This window comes from Pleurodeles waltl, chromosome 3_1, assembly GCF_031143425.1.
Source record: "Pleurodeles waltl isolate 20211129_DDA chromosome 3_1, aPleWal1.hap1.20221129, whole genome shotgun sequence".
Classification (NCBI taxonomy): domain Eukaryota; kingdom Metazoa; phylum Chordata; class Amphibia; order Caudata; family Salamandridae; genus Pleurodeles; species Pleurodeles waltl.
The window spans coordinates 544,642,732-544,663,821 of record NC_090440.1 but is presented as its reverse complement, the minus strand read 5'-3'; the positions used below and the strand labels follow the sequence as shown (position 1 = coordinate 544,663,821).

The 21,090-nt window shown below is 40.8% G+C and overlaps 1 protein-coding gene across 6 annotated transcripts in view; it reads left to right on the top strand.

Moving 5' to 3' along the window:
* ZWILCH (zwilch kinetochore protein) overlaps nucleotides 1–21,090 on the top strand; it is a 266,547-nt gene that overhangs the window by 60,244 nt on the left and 185,213 nt on the right. For 5 of the 6 annotated variants that reach the window (XM_069222876.1, XM_069222877.1, XM_069222873.1 and 2 more), the window contains one exon: nucleotides 17,580–17,675. In XM_069222876.1, coding sequence (XP_069078977.1) covers nucleotides 17,580–17,675 — 96 coding nt within the window. Of the gene's footprint in view, nucleotides 1–15,039; nucleotides 15,155–17,579; nucleotides 17,676–21,090 lie in introns of all 6 variants that reach the window. The other variant, XM_069222878.1, reaches the window with a different exon arrangement.

Below are 21,090 nucleotides of genomic sequence, written 5' to 3'. Positions count from 1 at the left end.
TCCTGTCTGTAATTCCACATTTTAATTCCTCTATACAATGCTGCAAACTGCTTCTTTGGTCCTGTTGGTAATTCCTCATTCTAAGTCCTCTAGACAGGGCTGCAGCTGTGTCTGTGGTCCCAGTGGTAGTTCCCCATTCTCAATCCTCTAGACAGTGTTGCAGCTGCGTCTCTGTTCATACATCCACTGCACTCCAAACCAAAACACATAGGTAAAAGCCATTGTCATTTACAATGCCAATAGCTCTAACTCTCACAAATCTGAGTCCTATTTATTGCATTGCAAATGCTTGTTTTAATAGGCCGGCTGGAATTCTAGCGTAACTAGTTGATTCCGCCACAGGGCACGAGTGATCCTATTGAATGCTCGCCCATTCCCTTATATTGTACCTAAACCCTGTTTTAATTGCTGCCATGGAATTTCACTGTTACAGCTACCATATTGATAACTTGTATGTGCAGTCTTCAAACTTTGAGGTGGAGGCACCAGACTAAATGCAGAAAAGCTTCTATTGCTCTTGCACTTGGGAGGTGAAATCGTCTGCTTTCACACCAACTTCCATCTTGCCCCTAACATGTCAACATGGTGCTATATCTAGGCGCCACTCAGGAATGCTGATGTAAGTTCTTTTTAATCCTTTTGTTGCAAATCCAGAGCTCTGTTCATTCGGCTTTGAAGAGCTTTTTTTTATTTAGAAGTGCAGCAGTTGTTACTACTGAAGACTGCAAGCTTTAAACCATGTTGGACGTGTTACTATAACAACTTTTTTTTGGTGGCTAAAAATGTCTAGGAGTTCTGCAAGATATATTATATATATATATATATATATATCTGGCAAGTTAAATGACAAAATTGGAAGAAGACCCCCCCCCCCCCCCCCCCCAGTTGCACTTCTCCCAGTGGTCCCATCTTCTATGCTGGTTAGCCCTGCCAGAAACTTGCCTGCTCAGCCTTTGGTGCCAGGCAGAGATTTACTCCTTTGCCTAAATCTTTGCTATTTGCTGTCCCAACATCTCTGGTGTCCCTGAATCCACAGGGCCACAAGGTAGAACTCCTCTTCTGCAAAAGTCTGCTCTATGCTATTTCGTCTTCCTTCTTCCACCCACCCCTTTTCCGTGTTGCTACCCCAGTTCCTCCCCCCCCCCCCCCCCCAACCTTGTCTTTACCTTAAATATTAGTACTCACACTTTTCAGCTGGCCGTGTGAGTCATTTCTCCTACTGTTACCTAAATGTAAGAAACTAGTACTTGCAGAGCGACTTTGACTTAAAATGCATTGTTATGCATTGTTACCCTATTTTAAAAACAATGTATGTTTACTATTATTTACAATTCACATATTTTGAAAGCTTAAACATTTTTATATGCCTCTCTTGTCATTTGTAATAACCAGGATACCTTTATTTAATCCCACACCTTCTTTCATTTACTTCATACTGGCAACCATATTTCTCGCAACACATGCCACGGCCTGTGTTTCCAAGATGTCAAAGCCACATTCCATCGCAGACACATTAATTTCAGATCATTCAGCCAGTCACTGTTGCAAACTTCAGACGTCCTTTGTCAATTATGCAAGTCTGCGCAAGATTCAACAAACACATTTTCTTTATAAACAAACACTTTACACAGTTCCACTCCACTCTACTCCGCGCAGTTCCACCTTGCTCTACTCTGCTCCGCGCAGTTCCACTCCTCTGCTCCGTGCAGTTTCACTCCACATAACAAAATTGCACGTCATGCAATTCATGTTCCTGTTCTGCTCCATGCCATACAATTCCACAGCATGTAATCCCACGCCACATAATTCCCTTTTATTCTGAACACCAAATAATCATCAAGCCATTGTAATAACAAATAATGTCACATTTTGTATACCCTAAGCATTTTGTTAATGTATGATTGATTTACCGCCTCATGGTTTTCAGTGGTGATCTAGTAGATTTGCTGAAAATTGACTTTTGTGTGTGTTTTTTCAAAATTGTGTTTATTTTCCACACTAGGATATTTATCTTCTGCTGCTCTCGCACAGGAATGTGTTAGCATGTTGAACACCAGACTTGCGCACTTTAAATAGATTAGGGATGTTGGCTGACAAAAATAGCAAAAATATCTCATTGAATGTGAGGAAGGTATGTGGAGCCCTTTCAATTGTTGTGCCTTTGTCATTTTCTGCGATGCATGCAGTTGTAGGGGCCCCTAAGCTTCCCAGAAGGGAGAAGGCTAGGTGTCTCTGGTAACAAGTGTTGAAGATAAAAACTCTAAAACAAAATAGGCCTAGCTTGTAACCTCCATGAATCTTTGGGTAGACGCAGATGAGCAGCCAAGGCTTAAGTAAAGGAAGGTGCATGGGTAGAATATATGCAGTGCAACTCAATTCTCAGTGTTGCAGTCATGTACGGGCATCCGCATAGAGTTGTGTGATGAAACAATGCAGATATCAACATGATAATACCCAACCCACAATACAATTCACAAATCATATGTGTTGAGGTAATGCAATAATAAGCCATTTCTGCCTCACTAAACCAACAATACTCTTTAGTGCTTAGGACACACCTAATATGAGACTAAAACCTGCACATTGCAGTATGGAAACAACTTAGGATTCCAAACAGTAAATATTCATAAAATATCGCTGACTTAATGAGAATTGCATTCTTTCCAGTTGTATGCCGTCATTATTGAGTAATGTTTTTTAACTTTATCTGAAGCCTTATGCATTAAGCAAACACAAATGTCAAATATAGTGTTGATAGTCCTTCAAAAGAATGGAACAGGGTCTGTGCTTTTTCCATACACCAGGTAAAGAAGGGGATCTATGGGTGCCAAGGTGGACATAAAGATGCATGTCCAACATCACAATGTTCTCCCGACAGGCCCCACAGGTCACTAGCTCAGCCTTGTGTCTGGAACTTGCCACCCAGTTGTTGGACTGCTCCCTTTGCCAAGTTCAAGGGAGCAAGATTTTATGCATAATAATAATCAGTGTGAAGGGGTGGGCGTTCATGGAGAGTCAGAGGTACTGAGGTGTAAAGTTCTTTCATTCTTTCCTCAACATATCTTGCCATCGCAGTCAGGCTGTTTTATTTTTTTTATTTTTTTAAAACACCTAGGTCAAGGATGACCACAACAAGGCATTTCACTTGATAGCTTTTGGTAACCTAAAGGTTTAGTTGCATGTATTTGTGTAGCACATGCCTCACCTGGGAGAATATGCTGAAGCAGGAGCTATATGGATCAGGCCATTGGCTGGGCTAGGTGAAGAACCTGCACGATTCAGGAGCCGAGGAGGTAGCTTTAATGTGCAGGGGAAGGTAGTTTTAGGCTTTAGGTGTGAGGCAGGAGAAGGCACAACAGCTGGATCTGGTTCTAGATATGCTGGTGCTTCGAGGGGATGGTGGGGGGCAGAGTGCGCGTATAGCAGCAGTCTTGCTGAGCGGAGTGTCTAATATGTTTGTGGAATTTTACACAGTTGTTGAGGTATGTGGAGCCAATATTGTGTAAGGCTTTGTACGTGCTTGTGAGGAGTTTGAACAGTGCCCCTTAATGGACTGGGAGACAGTGGAGCTCTTTCATGTGCGGGGTGATATGAGTAGAAAGGTGAGCCTGGTTGCTGGGTTATGTATGGTCTGGAGTCTTCTGGTCAGTTGAGCATTGATTCTGCTTGGAGTTTGTTGCTGTCCATATTGCTGGTGATAAGGGCTTGAATGACTGGTGAGTATTTTGGGGAGCCAGTTGGAAAGGTTTGAGTGTGTGAAAGCTGAAGATTGAGAGTACATTGACTTTACCAGTCATGGTGAGTTGGTTGTTCATTACTATTCTGCGATTCTCTGAATGCGTTGCCTTGGAGGTGCATTGGCCCAAGTTCAGCAGGCCATCAAGTGGAGTCCTAGAGCAAGAGGTTTCTTTTGTGAAGATTTCTACTTCCATTTTGTCTGTGTTGAGCTTGAAGCAGTTGATATTCATCCATTTGCTGATTTTAGCTATGCAATGGCGTTGAACAGGGTGGGGCTAATTGAGGATCCTTGTGGAACTCCTTAGATAAGGTTGACAACGTGAGATGGGGTGAGAAGCTATCTCAAAGACTGCGGAAAGGTTCTTTATGATGAGGGTCTGGGTGTCACCTCTGTCCATTATCATCCTGGTGTCTTAAGTGGTGGTGATGAGTATGGTCTCTGTACTGTGGTTGTGCCTGAATTGAGTGGTATGAAGGAGGTGGTTGGCCTTCAGGTGGATAGCTTGGCATTTATTATCTATACAGTGACTTTGCCAGGTAGAGAACCAATCAGAAAGACCAGTAGTTGGTTAGTGTCTTCAGGTCTGCTGAGGTTTTTTGAGGAGCTGGAGTATTGTGACATGTTTCTAGGCATCCAGGTAAGTGGCTGTAATGACTGAGTTATTCAGAATCAAGGTGAGGGCTGTGCCGAAGGTGTCCAGTTGAAGACATAGTGAGGCTGGGGTATGAAGACATAGTGAGGGTGCTCCGACATGTATGGACTGCTTGATTGTGCAGTTTCTTAAGTGGTTATGGTGGGACAGGTGGTCAGGATGGTCCTTTGGGTGCTGGTTGATATCGACAAGAGGGCTCAAGGGTGGAAAGGCCCATTTGGTGCTCGAAGTTGTCTTAGTAGTGGGTGATCTGGTCATTGATGAATAGGGACAGCTGGGTGCAGAGGTCCTATGAGGGAGTTACACTGGTGGAGCTTGGTTCCAAAGAGTTGAAATCTTTAACTATGCCAAAGATTTTCTTAGTGTGGTATCAATGACGTAATTTATCCTAAGGAAGCAATACACTGTATGGATGTTTACAGCAGGTTGTGTTTAAAATATATTCTTGCAGAGAAATGTAGACCAATTTTAATGATGATTGTCTATCATAACAAAATGGCAGAATGTAACTGGACATTGGGTTTACAACATCTAACCATTGTAGAAGTCTTATTTATTTTGTTAATATAATTCCTGTTGGTGGCAGCACTCTTTACTCTTGGGTGACTGTTCAGGAGATCACATAGATTGTGCTTAAAAGTTCCAGAGCCCTCACTCACACAGGTGAGCAGAGATTTGTATTTCCCTTTTATCCAGCCACAGGGATAACATATGTTGGCAAGAGTTTCTGACTTTTGCCTGCCCATAATTAATGCCCCCATGGAGTCCTCAGGAAATCTTGAGCTTATGCCTCCTGCACCAACTCTTAAGTCAGGTTCCACAATGGCCAATTACCTTGCAAAACATTAATGGCCTAAAGACATCCCTGAGGCCAGTTTCCCACATCAGAGAAAATTGTGCCAGTGGAACGGTGTGCTTTCAGCCCTTGGTCAAGACAGCAAGATTTCACGAAATAGTGTATTCAGACTGGTGTTGACACTACAGTGCAGCCAAGCCTAAATTCTGAACGTGCTATTTGACGGCCAGCATCTCTTTGGAAAACAGAGTCCGGTCTTGTGTACTTTTAAAGCGAGCAGATCTACTTACAGGGCTAGGCTTACTATAATACGCGACATTCAGAGCATTTAGCTACCAGGCCAAAAGGCTACCTGACTGTATCCTGCTGGTGCCACACTGTTGTTCTTTGTTAGACCAACCTGTCACCCTTTTAGGGAGGTCTTCCCCCAAACATTTTGCCTTCACCCTCCTATTTTGCTGAATTTGTTTTTGTTGGCTCTATTACACTGGACACTTTACCACACAGCCCAACTTGCAACTGAATAGGCTGTGCTTTCAATTCACCCAAAGGGCTTGTCATTGTTCATGGAGCCAAGGCAGGGGAGGCAGGAAACATCAAGCATTTCAATATATAAAAATAGAAACCTTGGATCTCTTTTCAGTTCACTTTCTGGACCTGTGTAACGACTCTCGGAAGACTGCCTGCTGTGTACTTCAGAAGGCTACCTTTTCTGCACATGGAAGGCCTGCTTTGCTGCCTGGTGCCTGAATTTAGCCCTTTGAAGTCTGTCTTTCTGATTGGGCTCTGTTCCACTGCTTCACCCCAAGACTACCGGAGTGACTCTAAGGGCTAGTTAGTCGACCTCCTGATCATAGTCTCAGTGACAGAGGAGGCTCCAGTGATCTTTGACTTGCACCTGGACCCATCCTGGGTGAGTCTTAACTCTCCAAGTAGTGCCTGCCCCTCCAGTACTGGACCCTTGGTGGTAGTATTAAAGGTTCCCATATCACCTTCTCTACGTTAAATATGACTGCTTGTGTGCCAAGCTACCAGAGGGTCATGCACAGATTAGTTTAGTGACTTTTGTGGGTCAGCCTGACAGGTTCGTGGCTGTTGCTTGAGCTGAGTTAATACTCCACTGAGCCAGCAAACAAATTACTCAGTCCTGCACAGCAAACTGCAGGAAGAATTCCTGTCAGAACAAGTTGTCATGTTCATTTGTCCACTGGACAAGTAGGCCTTAACCCCTTGCTTTCTGTTTACAGTACCACACAATAGATATGTGAAAGAGGATTGTCTGTAACAAACGAAAGACTTTTATGTGTAAGCTCTTAAGACTTGAATATATGTTTTAATACAATAAGAATGAGCTCTCTGAGGAAATTTGCTGTGCTTGACCTCAGCCTGCATTTCTGACAGTGGTTCCAGTATAAACTTGTGTACATGTCTGCAAACACAACAATTTAAAGCTGCTTGGAATGCTTCATGTTAATGTACAAATACATGCAGCAAGCTGATTGCAAGATTGAAATTATTTCACCTCCAAAATAAAATGTACACAAATAAATTAGCAACTTAAGGGAGAGAGGGGAAAATGTTGTGCAACTTGCATTATTTTATGCCTCATTTAGTAAAATCGTTATTGCATATCAGGATTTAAAAAATAAATAACCAATTCAAAATTGAAATTCAATGAAAACTGTCATGAGCAACAATAAAATAAATTATGGGCCCAATTTGTAATGAGTCACTGGAGTGTCCCCTCATATGTCCTTGCATTTGTGCAGATTTCTGGCTTTCATGAATTTGCAAGAGTTTACAGAAGCTGACTTGGGAACCTTACTCCTGGCAAACTTAGTATCAAATGTGTTTGCATATGTAAAATTCTTCTGAATGATAGCAAATTTATTTTCTTTACACCCTTAGTGCTTTCCAAACTATAGTTCATTTTCTCCCTGTGCCTGTGCTTGCCGCCAAGAGAAACAGAAACTACATTCCTGCCAGTAGGCTATACACCTTTACTCATAATTGAATGGCTGGCTTGTGAAGACTCGCACACGTCACATAGCACTTTTGAGTCAGTCATAGTTGGTCCAGTCAGATGACCAGGGTTCAAGTCCCCTTGCTCTGGTCATTTCTTAAATCTACAAAGTACTACTAAAAAGAATCGCTTGCCTTTAGGCACTACCATGTGCAATTAGTAATACTCCTAACTAGACCTATTGCAGTAATAACGCAAGGCCTAGGTTCTTTGTCAAGGGTACATTGCTCCCTAACACATTCCTTTGAGGTGTCTGGCCACGGAATCAGTTCCTCCGTTGGTCTCTACGCATCCATAATTTTGCAGGCTGTCAACCTTGCAGCAAATTGAAGCCGTTAGAAGGGCCAATTAGGTAAAATTGTGTTTTGGAGACTCATGGAAGAGCAGGGGCCTCTAGTTTGGGTACTCCCAAGTGCTGTTTGTCACCTTGAGGCCCAGTACCGGGCACTTACTGACACCCTTACAGATTTCTGCTTCGGCCAGAGAACCACGCCTGTTCCTACCACCCAATACCAATGACATTAGAGGATGACCCGATTCCATTACCTGTGTCAGACTCCAAGCTGACATCGGCCTGATCCTAACCATGTCATGCTATAAAATTATAAAAGTGCAACCAGTCTTCATGCAGTCTAACCCCTTGCCTCTGCCATGTCTTAACTACATTCTCTTATCCAGGAGGGAGATCTTTTGGATGGATAAATGCAACACAGTCTCACAAGGCTTGAATACATTGGAATAGTGGAGGCAAGCTTCTATTATGTAACTGTTTGACAATAATATGGACTACATTGCCTCCCTAGAATGAAGGAAGCATTTATTTGTTCAATACGTTTGTTGGTGTTCATGATTTGATTTAAGCATAAAGAAGGTTCTTATTGCCTAATATGGACATTTGTGCTATTGCCACCGTTTATGGACTCACGGGGTGAAGGTCCTTTCATTTTATGATTTGAGTATATGAATATCTCTACTCATGTACGGCTTCAGCAGAAGCATAGCAGGTGACTGTTTGGCTTAACGTGTTGGGGTATCAACATATAAGAATTTTATCTTTTTACCCCACAGGTCCTAACATAATCTGAGCGGGTGAGAAATACTGCACAACATAAGGAGAAGGGAACACTCCATTAAACCCGTTTTCAGTGAGAAGCTTTGCTGTTGTGGCAGTCAGTCAAAATAACTTTATTCAGCGTTTTGCCATAAAAGTATACATGCATACATAAAAGTCATCATAAAATACAGTACTTATAGCATTCATAAAAAGCAAATCTATTAAATCTAAGCTTACCGCCCAAGCTTACTAAAACAGTATAAGATAATAAATACTTATAAAAGCATATATAATGATAAGACAATATAGTAATAAGACAATGCCTAGTTTATCTTAATAAATAGTCACATTACCAGTTCATATCGGTTTCTAATGGTGATAGCAGATTTAGAAATGCACATTTGTTTGGATGAGAGGCTTTGGATGCCAGTCAATCCTTCTTTGTAGGAAGAAGTGTGCAAGTTACGCAAAATGGGTAGTAGAAAGGATTTCCTGGGAACTGATTAAAGTTTACAAAATGAAATAAAGGGGCAAGTACTTTGTTTCGAAAAGTTATCGCAAGGGCATGGCGGTAGTGTTTTTCCCCACACGCATTTTATCGGGAACGCCACTCTAAAATGGATCATGTTAAATCTAAAAAGTACGGGTAAAGAGTATAAAGAAGGGGTCGGGAACCAAACAAAATAAGGTTCTAGCAAGTCTGATGATAGAATTTGTATGTATGAATTAAAAGAACTCAATTTCTCTGCCACTTGGTATCTAAGATTCATAACATGCTCTTTATGTCGAAGTTTAACAATTTCTTTCGCATTGTCTGGCAGGAGCTCTGGTTTAAAATACATATACTCCAAGTCCAAGTTTTGGAAGCCATTGTGAACAAAATTTAGCCATGGAATTTTGTTACAGTTTGTTAGTGAAATACAGTCTTTTACGCAATCGTGTGTTAAAGTAGCCGCCGGGTTTGACCATACTTTTATCCATAGCACAAGTGGGGCAATATCTATCAAATCTGTAATGTAGCGGATTCCCAGTTCCTCATGGCATAAAATGTTCGCTATGTTCTTAGGTACCATAAGTAACCGATGAAGGAATTTATTCTCTGCAAGCTGTAGAATGCTTGGACTGGTATATCCCCAAAGGCCACCACCATAAATCGCTGCCGAAACACATTTAGAGTTGTAGAGCGTGATGATCTGGTGGACCGGTCTATGCCCTAATCTGCGGGCAAAACGAAAGATTGCCTCAACATTTCTTGCCAGTTGTTGGAACTTAAAATTCAAATGGAATTTCCAAGACGGAGTGGAACTTAGATACAGACCTAGATAGCAAAAGTCTTTTACCTTTGTCAAGGTGTTCCCCCCCCCCATTCTAAAACATTTGGTACAAGTGTTTTTAGGACCGCAGGTCATAACGTGTGATTTTTTAAAAATTGACTTTCAAATCAAGCTCTCGTGTATGTGTTAAAAAAAGATCCAGGAGAGTCTGTAGACCATTGGCCGTGCGGGCAATTAAAACAGCATCATCGGCATATAATAAAATTGGCAATTGTCTAAAACTCATCCTTGGGAAATCCTTACCATTTTGGACCAAACAATTATACAAGCCGTTTATGTACAGTAGAAACAAAAAAGGTGCCAGTGTGCAGCCCTGTCTAACACCTCGATTGGAAGCAAGGGGATGAGACCTTTCACCGTGTTGTCCAAACTGAATTAAAATAGAGAGGTCAGAGTATAAGCGTTTGATCAAATCCAGCAAATCTTGCTCAATCCCCTCTGTATACATTATGTCCCACAGTTTTGCTCTGTTCACCATATCAAATGCACTGGACAGATCTATAAATCCTAAGTGGATAGGTTCCCTTTTGGCAATAACATATTTACTGAGGATAAGATGTAAATTTAGGGCCTGATCCACTGTCCCTAATCCAGGCCTAAACCCATATTGAATTGGCGATAAAATGTTTGTCCTTACAACCCAATCCTCGAGCCGGGTCAGAATGACACTCCCCAGTATCTTTGCCGTGGAGTCTATTAAAGAGATGGGTCTATAGCAGAAAGGGTCAAGCCTTTATGAAGATCGGGACGATTATTGCCATTAACCATGAGGAGGGGATAGCACTTTGAATAGCACTGTTCAGAACATTTGTGATTAATGGAACCCACAGATCAGGTAGAGATTTAAATAGGTCCACCGGTATCCCATCGGGGCCAGGAGCTTTCCTTAATTTCATTTTAGTTATTGCTGCACTGATCTTGTGTGCCTCAAGTAAAATGCCGCTCTTAACCTGGAATTAAAGTAGCCGAACATGGGAGGCCACACACCTCCCCTCCATCATTAGGATTATTTGCAGATTGAAATACAGATGAAAAATGGTCTACCCAAACCCCCTCTGGTATCAGACAGTCGTCGTCCCTATTTTCCTTTCCTGAGAAATATGGGTGATTAACCACCTTCCAAAATTGAGAGGGATCCCGTAGTTCTGTCGCTGCCATAAGGTCTTCCCAAGCGCTAGTGCGTATTTCATTCTTTCTCTCTTCAAGGACTGATTTGTATCGGCCCCTGGCCTGTTTAACTAAATCCCGATTACATGGAATAGTTTTGATCGCTGACTTTAGATCTCTATGGGCAGCCGTACAGGCAGAATTGAACCACCGTTGAGGTTTTACACCTTTGGGATTTTGGGCACACGTCAGTGCCTCAGAAATGGCACAGCTTAAAGATTCAAAGGCAGTTATAAGGTGGAATGGAGTGGATTGCAGGGACAAGCAAGTGTTGATGTAAGCCTTATTTTGAGTTATAAGGTTCGCGTGAAAAGTGTTAGGGTTTACTCTCTCCCACCTCATGCGAGGGCCAGAATTTCTTTTAAACACCTCTTTCCATTTATATACAGTCCTAGGTAAGATTACTCTAGTTTTAAAGGATCATTTTATACTCAAAGGGTTGTGAGGTTTAATTTTAAAATCCACTATTGAACGTGAAAGTGAAGAGTTGATAAGAATAAAATCAATAATGCTGCCATTAGTACTCCCTGTATAGGTGGGTATTTCTCTTATCCGACTGTTTGCCATATCCCTTGCAAAAGCAAGATCAAATTTTATAAATGAGGGTATTCAAGGCATTTCCTAAATTAGAGTGAATGAAATGAGTGAGTGACTCTCTGCCTTCTGTAGCAGCACCACATAAGTGGGGTAATTCATACTTGCATAACTGAACATTAAAATCTCCAACCCAGATCGTATCAAATTCCCTGTCCTGGAGTTTCCCGGCTAAGTCAAGCTGGTCTGTAAGCTCTTCGAGACTTCCTGGCAGGGCAACACTTGGAATGTTATTGTAAAAGTTTAAGAGTAGAATGTCTTTCCGTCCAGATATTGATAATAAAACTACCAAAAAAAAAGCAGAAGACCAAATCAATGAAACCTCAATTTTTGGGAGTAGTAATGACACAAGGACCAGAAGACCGCCACTTTCTCTGCCTGCTCTAGATGGAGTAGCTGGCTGAGACACGGAGTAGTAGCCGTCTAAATGGAAGGGTGCCGTAAGCCAAGTTTCTTCAAAACAAATGAAATCAAATGTGGATATAAACTCCAACCATTCTAAATTTTCAGCTTTAGAACGAAGCCCTGCAATATTCCAACTAATTAAAGATAACAATGCACTACTTTGCTGGGGCATTTTCCCAGACTCCTCAGTTATGGCCGTGTCTGTTATAAGATGTGGAAAGCTAACTAGCTCATCAGACCCTATGGGTGATTCCAAAAGTGTATGCACTCCCATCAGCTCTAGTTCCTGTAAACAATCATTTGGGAGCCCCAAGCCCTCCAAATGTCAATCAATTGCATCAAGGGAAGAGTGATTTTGGGTACCCCCAGGGTCAAGGGTGGGGTTCTGTAAAGGTGCCTTTGTTAAAATATTTTTACCATGGGAAGCCCTCATAGGAGGAAGTGATGAAGTGGGCGGCCTGTAGAAAAAGCTTAATGGATAGACTTTGATCCCACCTTCCCCTTTTGGACTCAATGGTAGAGACGCCAACAAATAATTAACACAATAAGAATTTGCAAAATTAATCACTATACAGTTGCCTTCATCTACTTTTTTTAGACAAACCTAACCACTTCACCCTTCTAGCCATAATTATTCTATTATTTAGATCATCTTGGTGTCGTAAGTTTTTGGCTCATCCAATGTGCACATTTCCTTATTAGCGCATGAGTATCTTCCTTCTGGGTACAATCAAGAGGAGGAACGTTTGCTAAGACTAAAACATATGGCAAGCTATCCGGAGGAAGCTGTAGAACCTCCTTTGTACTAGTGGAAGATCTAGGTTTAGAAGCAGTTTCAGGCTTCAGTAAGGCAATCGCACCACCAGCCAAAGTAGACAGAGAATCAGTTAATGAGTCGTCATGGGAATCGCGGGTAAGTATGCGGTGGGACGGGAGTTGGTTGCAATTCATTAAACTGTTAGCCTGCTGAGAGGCATTGGGATCAGACACCAGTTTCAGAGTAGAGGGAGGGGAATTTGTACTAGTTCTTAAAGTGGACTGCTGAGGCAGATATTTAAGAATAGTTTCTTGTAACTGCTCAAATTTGGAATCAATAAGTAATGGTAGCTTCTCCTCTAAAGCCGAAAAAAAAGGTTTGAGGATCGAGTCTAAGTTGGTCAAATGATTGTCTCTTAGAATCCTGCAGTCTGAGCCTAGTTCGCCCAATGATGGAGTTTTCTTTGGAAAAGGGTCGGCCGGGGTATCCAATGGTGTAGAAATACATTCCTTAGCCTTCGTTGGATATTTAAGTAACTTATTACACTTACGGAGTCCTCCAGCTTTCCTTTTTTTGGGGGGAGGGGGAGTGTCAACTAAATGTTCAATGTTAGCTGCGTTAAAGGGCTGTAAAGAATGCAAGGCATTAACGTCATCTTCATGCAGAGGCGAATTGAATTTACGGGGAGCAATTGAAGAGACTGCAGACTGTATATAAGTCGTGGGTTCTAAAGAGGTTCTTTGAGTCAAGCTATTTGCCACCCCAATTCTTTCTTCTACTTGGACAATTTCAGTTTCAATGGCCCGATAACTGAAGATAAGTAGCTAGTTATTGATGATTGGACGGGCACGGCGTGTGCTCCATCGGCCCCAGGTGTGGTGATCTTTCTTTTACCCATCGTCTTGCAAATGATAGTGGGGCAGTACACCAATCTAAGCCGGTATGAGTGATATACAGGGAAGCTATGGCAGTGTGAAGATAGAAAATAAATAAGTGGAACTGCTCTATTAGCAGATCTTACTTAGATGCCAGTTACTTGGGACCTCCTAAGCCGTGAAACCCAAAAGGGGGGTTATGGAAGAACAATCACAGGAGAGAAAAATGCAGTACCTCTTAGGAGTCCAATGAGCCTGATCCTGAATTCCCAAGGAATTCCGGGCGCTGACGGGCGAAGGACCGGCCCGCCCTTGGCCTGGGCTTCGCCCGGGCGCCTCCCGTGTCCCGCGACATCAAGTTAAAGGGCTCCTGCCCTGTGGACCGCCTCCAAATGCGCTTCCCGCGACAGCGGGAGCGCGAAATCAAGTTAAAGGGCTCCTGCCCTGTGGACAGCCTCCAAATGTTGTGGCAGTCAGTTTTAATCTATTAAGATTGGCCATGAGTTTACGGGCTTCTGTATGTATGAGTGGTTTGGATGAGATTTGTTAAAAGATAGAAAGGGGTCCTGTAGTGTGTTCACAATTGCTGTAAATGAGAGACCTCGTCGCAGTATTCTGGGAGTAATAATATTGCCATTATTAATACCCTGAAGTCGCTGGTCCTCACCATTTAATTTCACTTTTTTATCGCCCTGTTTATTTTTAGAACCCGTCAGTCCATTTTAATCTATTAAGATTAGCCATAAATTTACGATCTTCTGTATGTATGAGCGGTTCGGATCAGATAATTTGTTAAAAGATAGAAAGGGGCCCGTAATGTATTTACACTCGCTGTAAATGAGTGACCTCGTCTCAGCATCACCACCATTAATATACTGATGTCACTGTGATTCTTTTCTTCACTAAGGTCTATTCCTTTGGGCATCAGTTATGGAGCTAAAGGATTAATCATCAAATTTACTATTGTTTACTATCCTTCAAATAGAAGAAGGAATACATTTCTCCACTTAGACCTATTCCTTTGGGCATTAATCACAGAGCAGAGGGATGGATGTGAAACAACTACCGCTTACTTTGTATTTAATGGAAGAACAGTGATCTGTTATTTGGTCACTAGACGGCACAATAGCCTACCTGTGTGCGTGTAACGCTGGATCAGCGTCTACCTGTAAATGTTTGTGAAACTGGCGGCGGGTGCCTAATCGATACAGCGCCCTGTCCTGGACTCCTATAGTAAGTAAACTTAAACAAATAGAGATGCAGAGAATAATTTCCTGACATTGCCAGTCCTCACTATTTAATTTCTCTTTTTTTAATTGGCCCTTTTCATTTTTAGAACCTGGCCTTCAGTTTGAATCTATTTAGAATGGCCATGAGTTTACGGGCTTCTGTATGTATGAGCGGTCCGGATGAGATGGTTTGGCCTTAGCAACTAAGAAGGATTCTGTACCAAGTGTTTTTTTCGCCTCAGATCATTGATGGCCTCTTGCAATTTAATAAGTAACTAGATAATGTTTCTTTTATTTACAATGGCTGTCTTGGATACTTAATACAGCCCCTTTATTAGATTGACACTTAAACTCAACACTAAAAGCAATTAATGTGCTTTGCAAAGTTATTTTATTTTTTCATTTTTCTATTAGATTTTCGGGCCAAAGAGTGAAACGATAGCACATGAAGGCCACGTTATAACGATATTGGTGATTCGCGCTGTATTGATTTTGGCATGACAAGGCTGTACGTTGTTGATATCGTGGAGTGAGTACCTCTCTAACACAGTTTAGTTTATGTTTCATAATTGCTTAGCTAGATCTTGGACGTTTCCTAATTGGAATTTATATGAGTAACATTACTGTAAAACAAGGAGGTAGGATTCCCATGCCAAACACTGTACATATGTATTAAATATGTAATGTGATATTGTGCATTGCTGAACAATTATGTGTTAACTTAGTGACGACTTTGGGGAATTGATGCATGATTTTTCCATTCTAGGTGCTTCCTACGGTAATACTTTGTCCTGATGATGACTCTCTTGAATGAATTTAGCTTTTTTGGGGGGGTTGAAATGTCAACATAGAATCTGAATGTGGATTGAACTTTAAAAAGTGCCAGTAGATTCGAGACATCTACACCAGGGGTGTTCAAAGGAGTCTACAAGATTTTTAGCCACATTTCTTTTTATTTTCTTGTATATAGCACAGATGCACTTTACTAACACATTATTCACGTGCACTGAGTCATTACCATATAAGAGCATCTAATAGATTATCCTGCTTTAGTTGTTCAATTTGTGTATAATTTTTCCTAATAAATTGGAGAGAATACTGAATAAACCTCAACGAGTCAAAGGGGTTTAGTGTTACAGCCACTATCATAGAAGTTTAGAAGTACACTTCCCCTGGTGGGACCATTGTTTTCTGTTACGTTATGTCTTAACTACCAGCCAAATCCATTTTCCTCCTCGTTCTTTCCCAGATTAGCAATCCTTCCCATTCAGCAGATGAGTCTGCTAAATTGTTCAGAATATGTATGCCCTACTTTTTCTCTCATCCCCACTCACTATTCATCCTACACCAGAAAGCATTTCAGAGGCACGCCTGTCTGTCCTGTTAAAATCTTGTGCCTGTTGCTCTCCAATGGTGCCATTGAGAAAGTACAGGGTGCTAAAAGAGGCCAGGGTTGGCTTTTCTTTTACTTTTGGGTGATCATCTAGAGGTAGAAGTTCTGCATGTTTCCGAGATTGTGTCTCTAGCAGAGAGAGGTTTCTACATCAGAATCAGAAGAGTTTTAGCTACTTACCTGAACAAGGTTCATTTTTCAGGTTGCCATTTTTTTCAAATTCTTAAAGGGTCTGCAAAACAAATACCCATCAGTCCCTTTCAGCATTTCTAGTGGTGTCTAAATTTGGTGCTCTTCTTTCTTATGGGTTTGCCCAATAAATCTATGCATGTGTGCCTATCAGAGTTATCTTAGAATTTCTCCTGGCTCAAGTATTATCTTTACCATCTGTTTCCTTCCAGTCGTCTATCCAAGGATGAGTAGTGCTTTTTAAGACGTGAATCTTGGAGGGCTATTAGTCATTGCATTTATCGGCCTGTGAATTACTGTTAGTCAGGTAGTGACTAGGGTCTCTGTGCACTCTTCTGCTAAATGCTGATGTCTGCTGAGCAGAATGGAACACTCTCAATTTGGAAGAGTGGTTGGTTAGGCTTTTTGTATCTACAGATCCATGGTACACCTCACACCAACATTTTGTCAGTGCTACTTTGCCAGTGGTCCTTAGAAGGAATCAGCTGGGGTGAAATCTATTAAATCATGCTATTTACCTTTTATAACCTTATTACTAATGGACATGACCGTTCCTGCAAATTCCCTTTGTTATTCTTTTTGAGGTTTGGTATGACCATTTATTGTTTTTACATTGTTTTGTCTCCATCATCTGTGCCCTTAAGCTGTATTGGGATGCAGAACTAATACACTAGGGTGCATGGCGTTGGTCTTTGTGGCATCTTCCATGGATCAACTGGGGAGAGGATGTGGCGTAACGGACTAAGCTTCCGACTTCGGAGCTGGGGGAACAAGGTTTGAGTCTTGGCGTTGGCTCAACATCCTTTGATTCTGGGCAAATTACTTATTCTCCCCGTGCCTACAATTCAGCGCCTTGAGACCCTCACGGTTGACTTGCCATGCTAAACAAATCTAGAATTTAATTTTGAATTTGAATTTAATCATCGATGTGGCTTCCTGTGTGGCCAGTTGGCTCCATGGAGTATTTTTAATTGTTGCTCCGATGACCTGCTGTTAATACTTTTTCAAGTCCAGTCTGGCGGGTTGGAAGAAGGTTGATTTTATGAATCTGCATGCACAAGCTTATCCATCAGAAAGAATATTACCAAAGGTAACTAGTTGGTTCTTTTGACCTCTCCCTTTCCCATTGTGTCTTGGCACAACAAAACTTAAATAAAAACATAGCGTGCATTTTATTCATTTATAGTTACTGATAACAAGCAGTGAACAATCCTGCCGGCTGAATTCTTTGGGGATTTTATCTGTCCTCCAGTCCATCTGCTCTCCTTTCTTTCCTGCATAACGGAAATCTCTTTGACTGCATTTAGATTGTGTGATACAGTTAAACCAAAAGTATTTTCTGACAGTCCTGTAATCTTCCTTCTTCTTACAGAATGAAATCCAGGTGCAAATGATCAGTGAAGGACACAAGAGCCCATTGGATACCTTTTGGAATGGCCAGGGTACACTGTTTATTGCAGAAAAAAAGGTGAGTACTAAACAAATACTGGATCTTCTAAATCAGTTTGATATTTCTTTTTACCAGGTTGAGTATGGTGCAGCCAAGCAAAATCTGCATAGCTTGAGAAGCACGTGAGCAGGTTAAGATATTTTAGGGTAAGAGATGGTCTTTTTTGGGGTTGAGCAAATTGGAGTACAGAGCACATAGTGGTCTGCATGTTAAAATTGCCCCTTCGTCAAATATTGTAGGAAAGGAAGGAATGTAGAGAGCCCTGTGCTTTATACCCAAGTCTCTCTCTTCACAACGCAAGAACCATTTGTTTGGAGTTCATTCACCTTATTCTGTAGAAATGTATTGCTCTGGTAAGGTTAGCTATTTAGTTACTAGACATTGTTATAGTATGCGTCAGTGAAACGGGTCCAGTGCACACAAATCCATGACTGAAACTCGTAGAGTACATTAAAATGTCAAATGAAAGACCATAACCGGTCAGAAAGTGTCCTCTGTCTTGTCATCTGGGTTTGTGGCAAGAGGTGATGGTAGAAGAGCTCTTTTGATAACTTCACATCATGAAAATGCCCTGCATTAATGTAACTTTTAAACGATGAAAAAACATTGTTTACATTCAATTTTATAGTTAACTGATACATTATAACAGATCTACAGCAAAAAAATAAAGAACATTTGTATGATACAGAGAGTCTAGGAATGTATACTCTAGGTAGTAGAAGCAGCTGTTTTGAGGAATAAACAGAAAAAGGAAGAGGAAAATCTGCAATCAGGAAATGCCACTGAGAAAGAAACACACAACATCAAAAACCATAGTCAGTATGAATTTGCCAGATAGTTAATTGAGAGTGAAAAGAATCTGGGAGAAAGGGGAGATAATGGATAGAAGAAAAAAACAAAAGGAATTCGTGAAGGGCACCTGACAACGGAACAGACTGAAGAAATGGAATTAGGATAAAATCAGTTACACTATGGGGAAAGTATATTCCAGGGAGAGGGGTAGTGAATAACAGCTAGAAGTGCCATAGAGGTAAAGATAGTGCCCGTGTGGTAAATATATTCACTATATTATTTATTTACTATGCAGCTTTATAGTGAGGACTTTCTTCACTGGAATTTCGGTTTAATATTCTTCATTAACTTGAAATACCATTGGATCTACACTGTCTCTTGCCAACGTTAAATGTTTTTATTGGCTACACCTCTTAGTTTCCATTATTTTACTGGTACTTTGGGAGGCAACCCATTTTTAATACTTGTAACACCACTAGTTTATTGCTTTACTGTTTACTAATTCATGTTGTTTCACAGTAACCGCCTTGTTTCACAATGTTTATCCGTCAAGTTGTACTGGTGTTCCGGTGAGGGTTGTCTTTTTTTTTTTTTTTTTTTTTTATCTAGTTACAGATTGGATTTGGAGTCGCTGCCCCTATGTATTTCTTTTGCATACTATTTATTTTAGTATTTTAAGATACAACGTGCTTGATTCTCTGTACCATATCCTGCTGTTTCATTGTGTACTACTTGCATAAAATAAACATTTCACAAAGAAAACGGCCTCAGACCCTTAGCACCTAGTCCCTTCATCCTTTTCATATAATACATTCTTTATGCAGCCTTTTATTTGCAAATACTGTAACATGCAGGGCTAAGAAAATGCTTGGAAAAACCTTTTCTGCTAGTTTACAGTTTACAATTTACAGTGAATTTTGGTTTGTCCTGCTTGAAAGAAAAAAAACTTAAGAGCAACTATTTCTTCATTTAAGAACTGCGAGATGTGCAGGAAAGTGTTATGGGTTCTATTTTCCACAAAACGTTTAGTATTTCTGGTTTTATGTCCGGGATGATGTCTGGCCATTCTTCTTCTTGCCTGTCTCACAATAAGGAAGGGAATATCCTTTAAAGAAATGATTGTACTGTACATCTCCTTCATCTTCCATAATATTTTGCTCTACTTATAACCTATCATCTGTCCATGTTTCTGTTGTACATCACTGGATCAGCAATCCTTTATGGTGAAAGGACTTCTACAGATCATGCTTCCTTTAATCCATGTAGCCTATTTTTGAATAGTTGTAATGTCCGTCTGAAGATCTTGTTTAGGATGGTCTTAGCCATCTAAAATCTTTAAAGGTATTTGGATGACAAACGGTTTGATACATTAGCAGTTTGTTTCTGATGTTATCACTTGCTTCACTGGTTTGCTTCATTGTAATAGCTCAACTGCATGCTGAAATCATTAAGTAGTCAATAGTCAGTTAAGGACTGGCTATTTGTGCGTTGCAGGTGATGCATATACAAAAACGGACAGCAGTAGTCTTTCGTATAGCAAAGAGATTACCAAACTTGTTGAAAATTTACTCGTCTTGACATTTCTGCCAAAACAGCTGCTTTCAGTTCATCAGTTGAAAACTGTCTTCCTTGTACTCCGTGACAAAAGGAAAGCAGAAAGTGATGGCTCCAAACTTACTGTTTCGACTATGATGCCAATGTGTAGCATGGAGAAGTGGACAGGCTCAAGTGTAAAATCAATGATTTGTAATCAGATACGCATTATCTCCATGGCTTTCTTTGCTCATCAGTTAACCCTAGTTGTACAACAATTCACTTCTAAATTGTCACAAGTGAATAGTGTCTTGTAACTTTTCTGACTTTCTAAGAATAAAGCATGACACAACTATTCAGCTAGTGACCAATTTCAAAGTACTTGCAGAAAATGTCTATTTAGTCTACTGTATAAAGCTGTGGGGTATATGTGTCTTAGCTCAGAGATCACGTTTCTATCCTGTTGTCACAAGATTCCAAGATTGCGCTAATCATTCATCCATTATGAAGACTGTAGCTCAAGAAGACTGACTGCTGGTACTTAACAGTCTTTAGATTGCTTGCCAAATTCCATATATAATGCTGTATAATACAATCCTAATATCAGCACAACTGAATTTGGATAGAACAGAGTATATCCTTAAAGACAAATCAATTATGCTTCGCCTGTTAGCTGACCCTATTTCCCTGAAATAAGCTAATGCTGTCTGACAGTGTCAAGTAGAGAGCAAGGGGTAACTGCAACTTGAGGTGGATCATAGTTGGAAGCTGTGACTAGTGGCATATGAGCACCAGCATGTGTTGGTAAAATCCTGTTTTAACCAGCTTCATGATTCATTGGAAAGCAAATTGAGGTAGGAATTTTCCACAATAAAGAGTTACTTTCAATAAAAAGTTACGTTCTAAATTAAAATGGAATTGGCTTAAAAGGTGGCATACAAGTTAAGATTTTAAGAGAAAATTGTCTTTTATTTTCTCTCTTGCCAACATATTGAACAGAAACAACAAGGATACAGTCCCATTGTCTCAACCTTTAACAGTTCTCCTTGCCCCTCACCACCTTCCACATGTAAATTAAATGTAATTATTAATCATTTCTCACACAAAC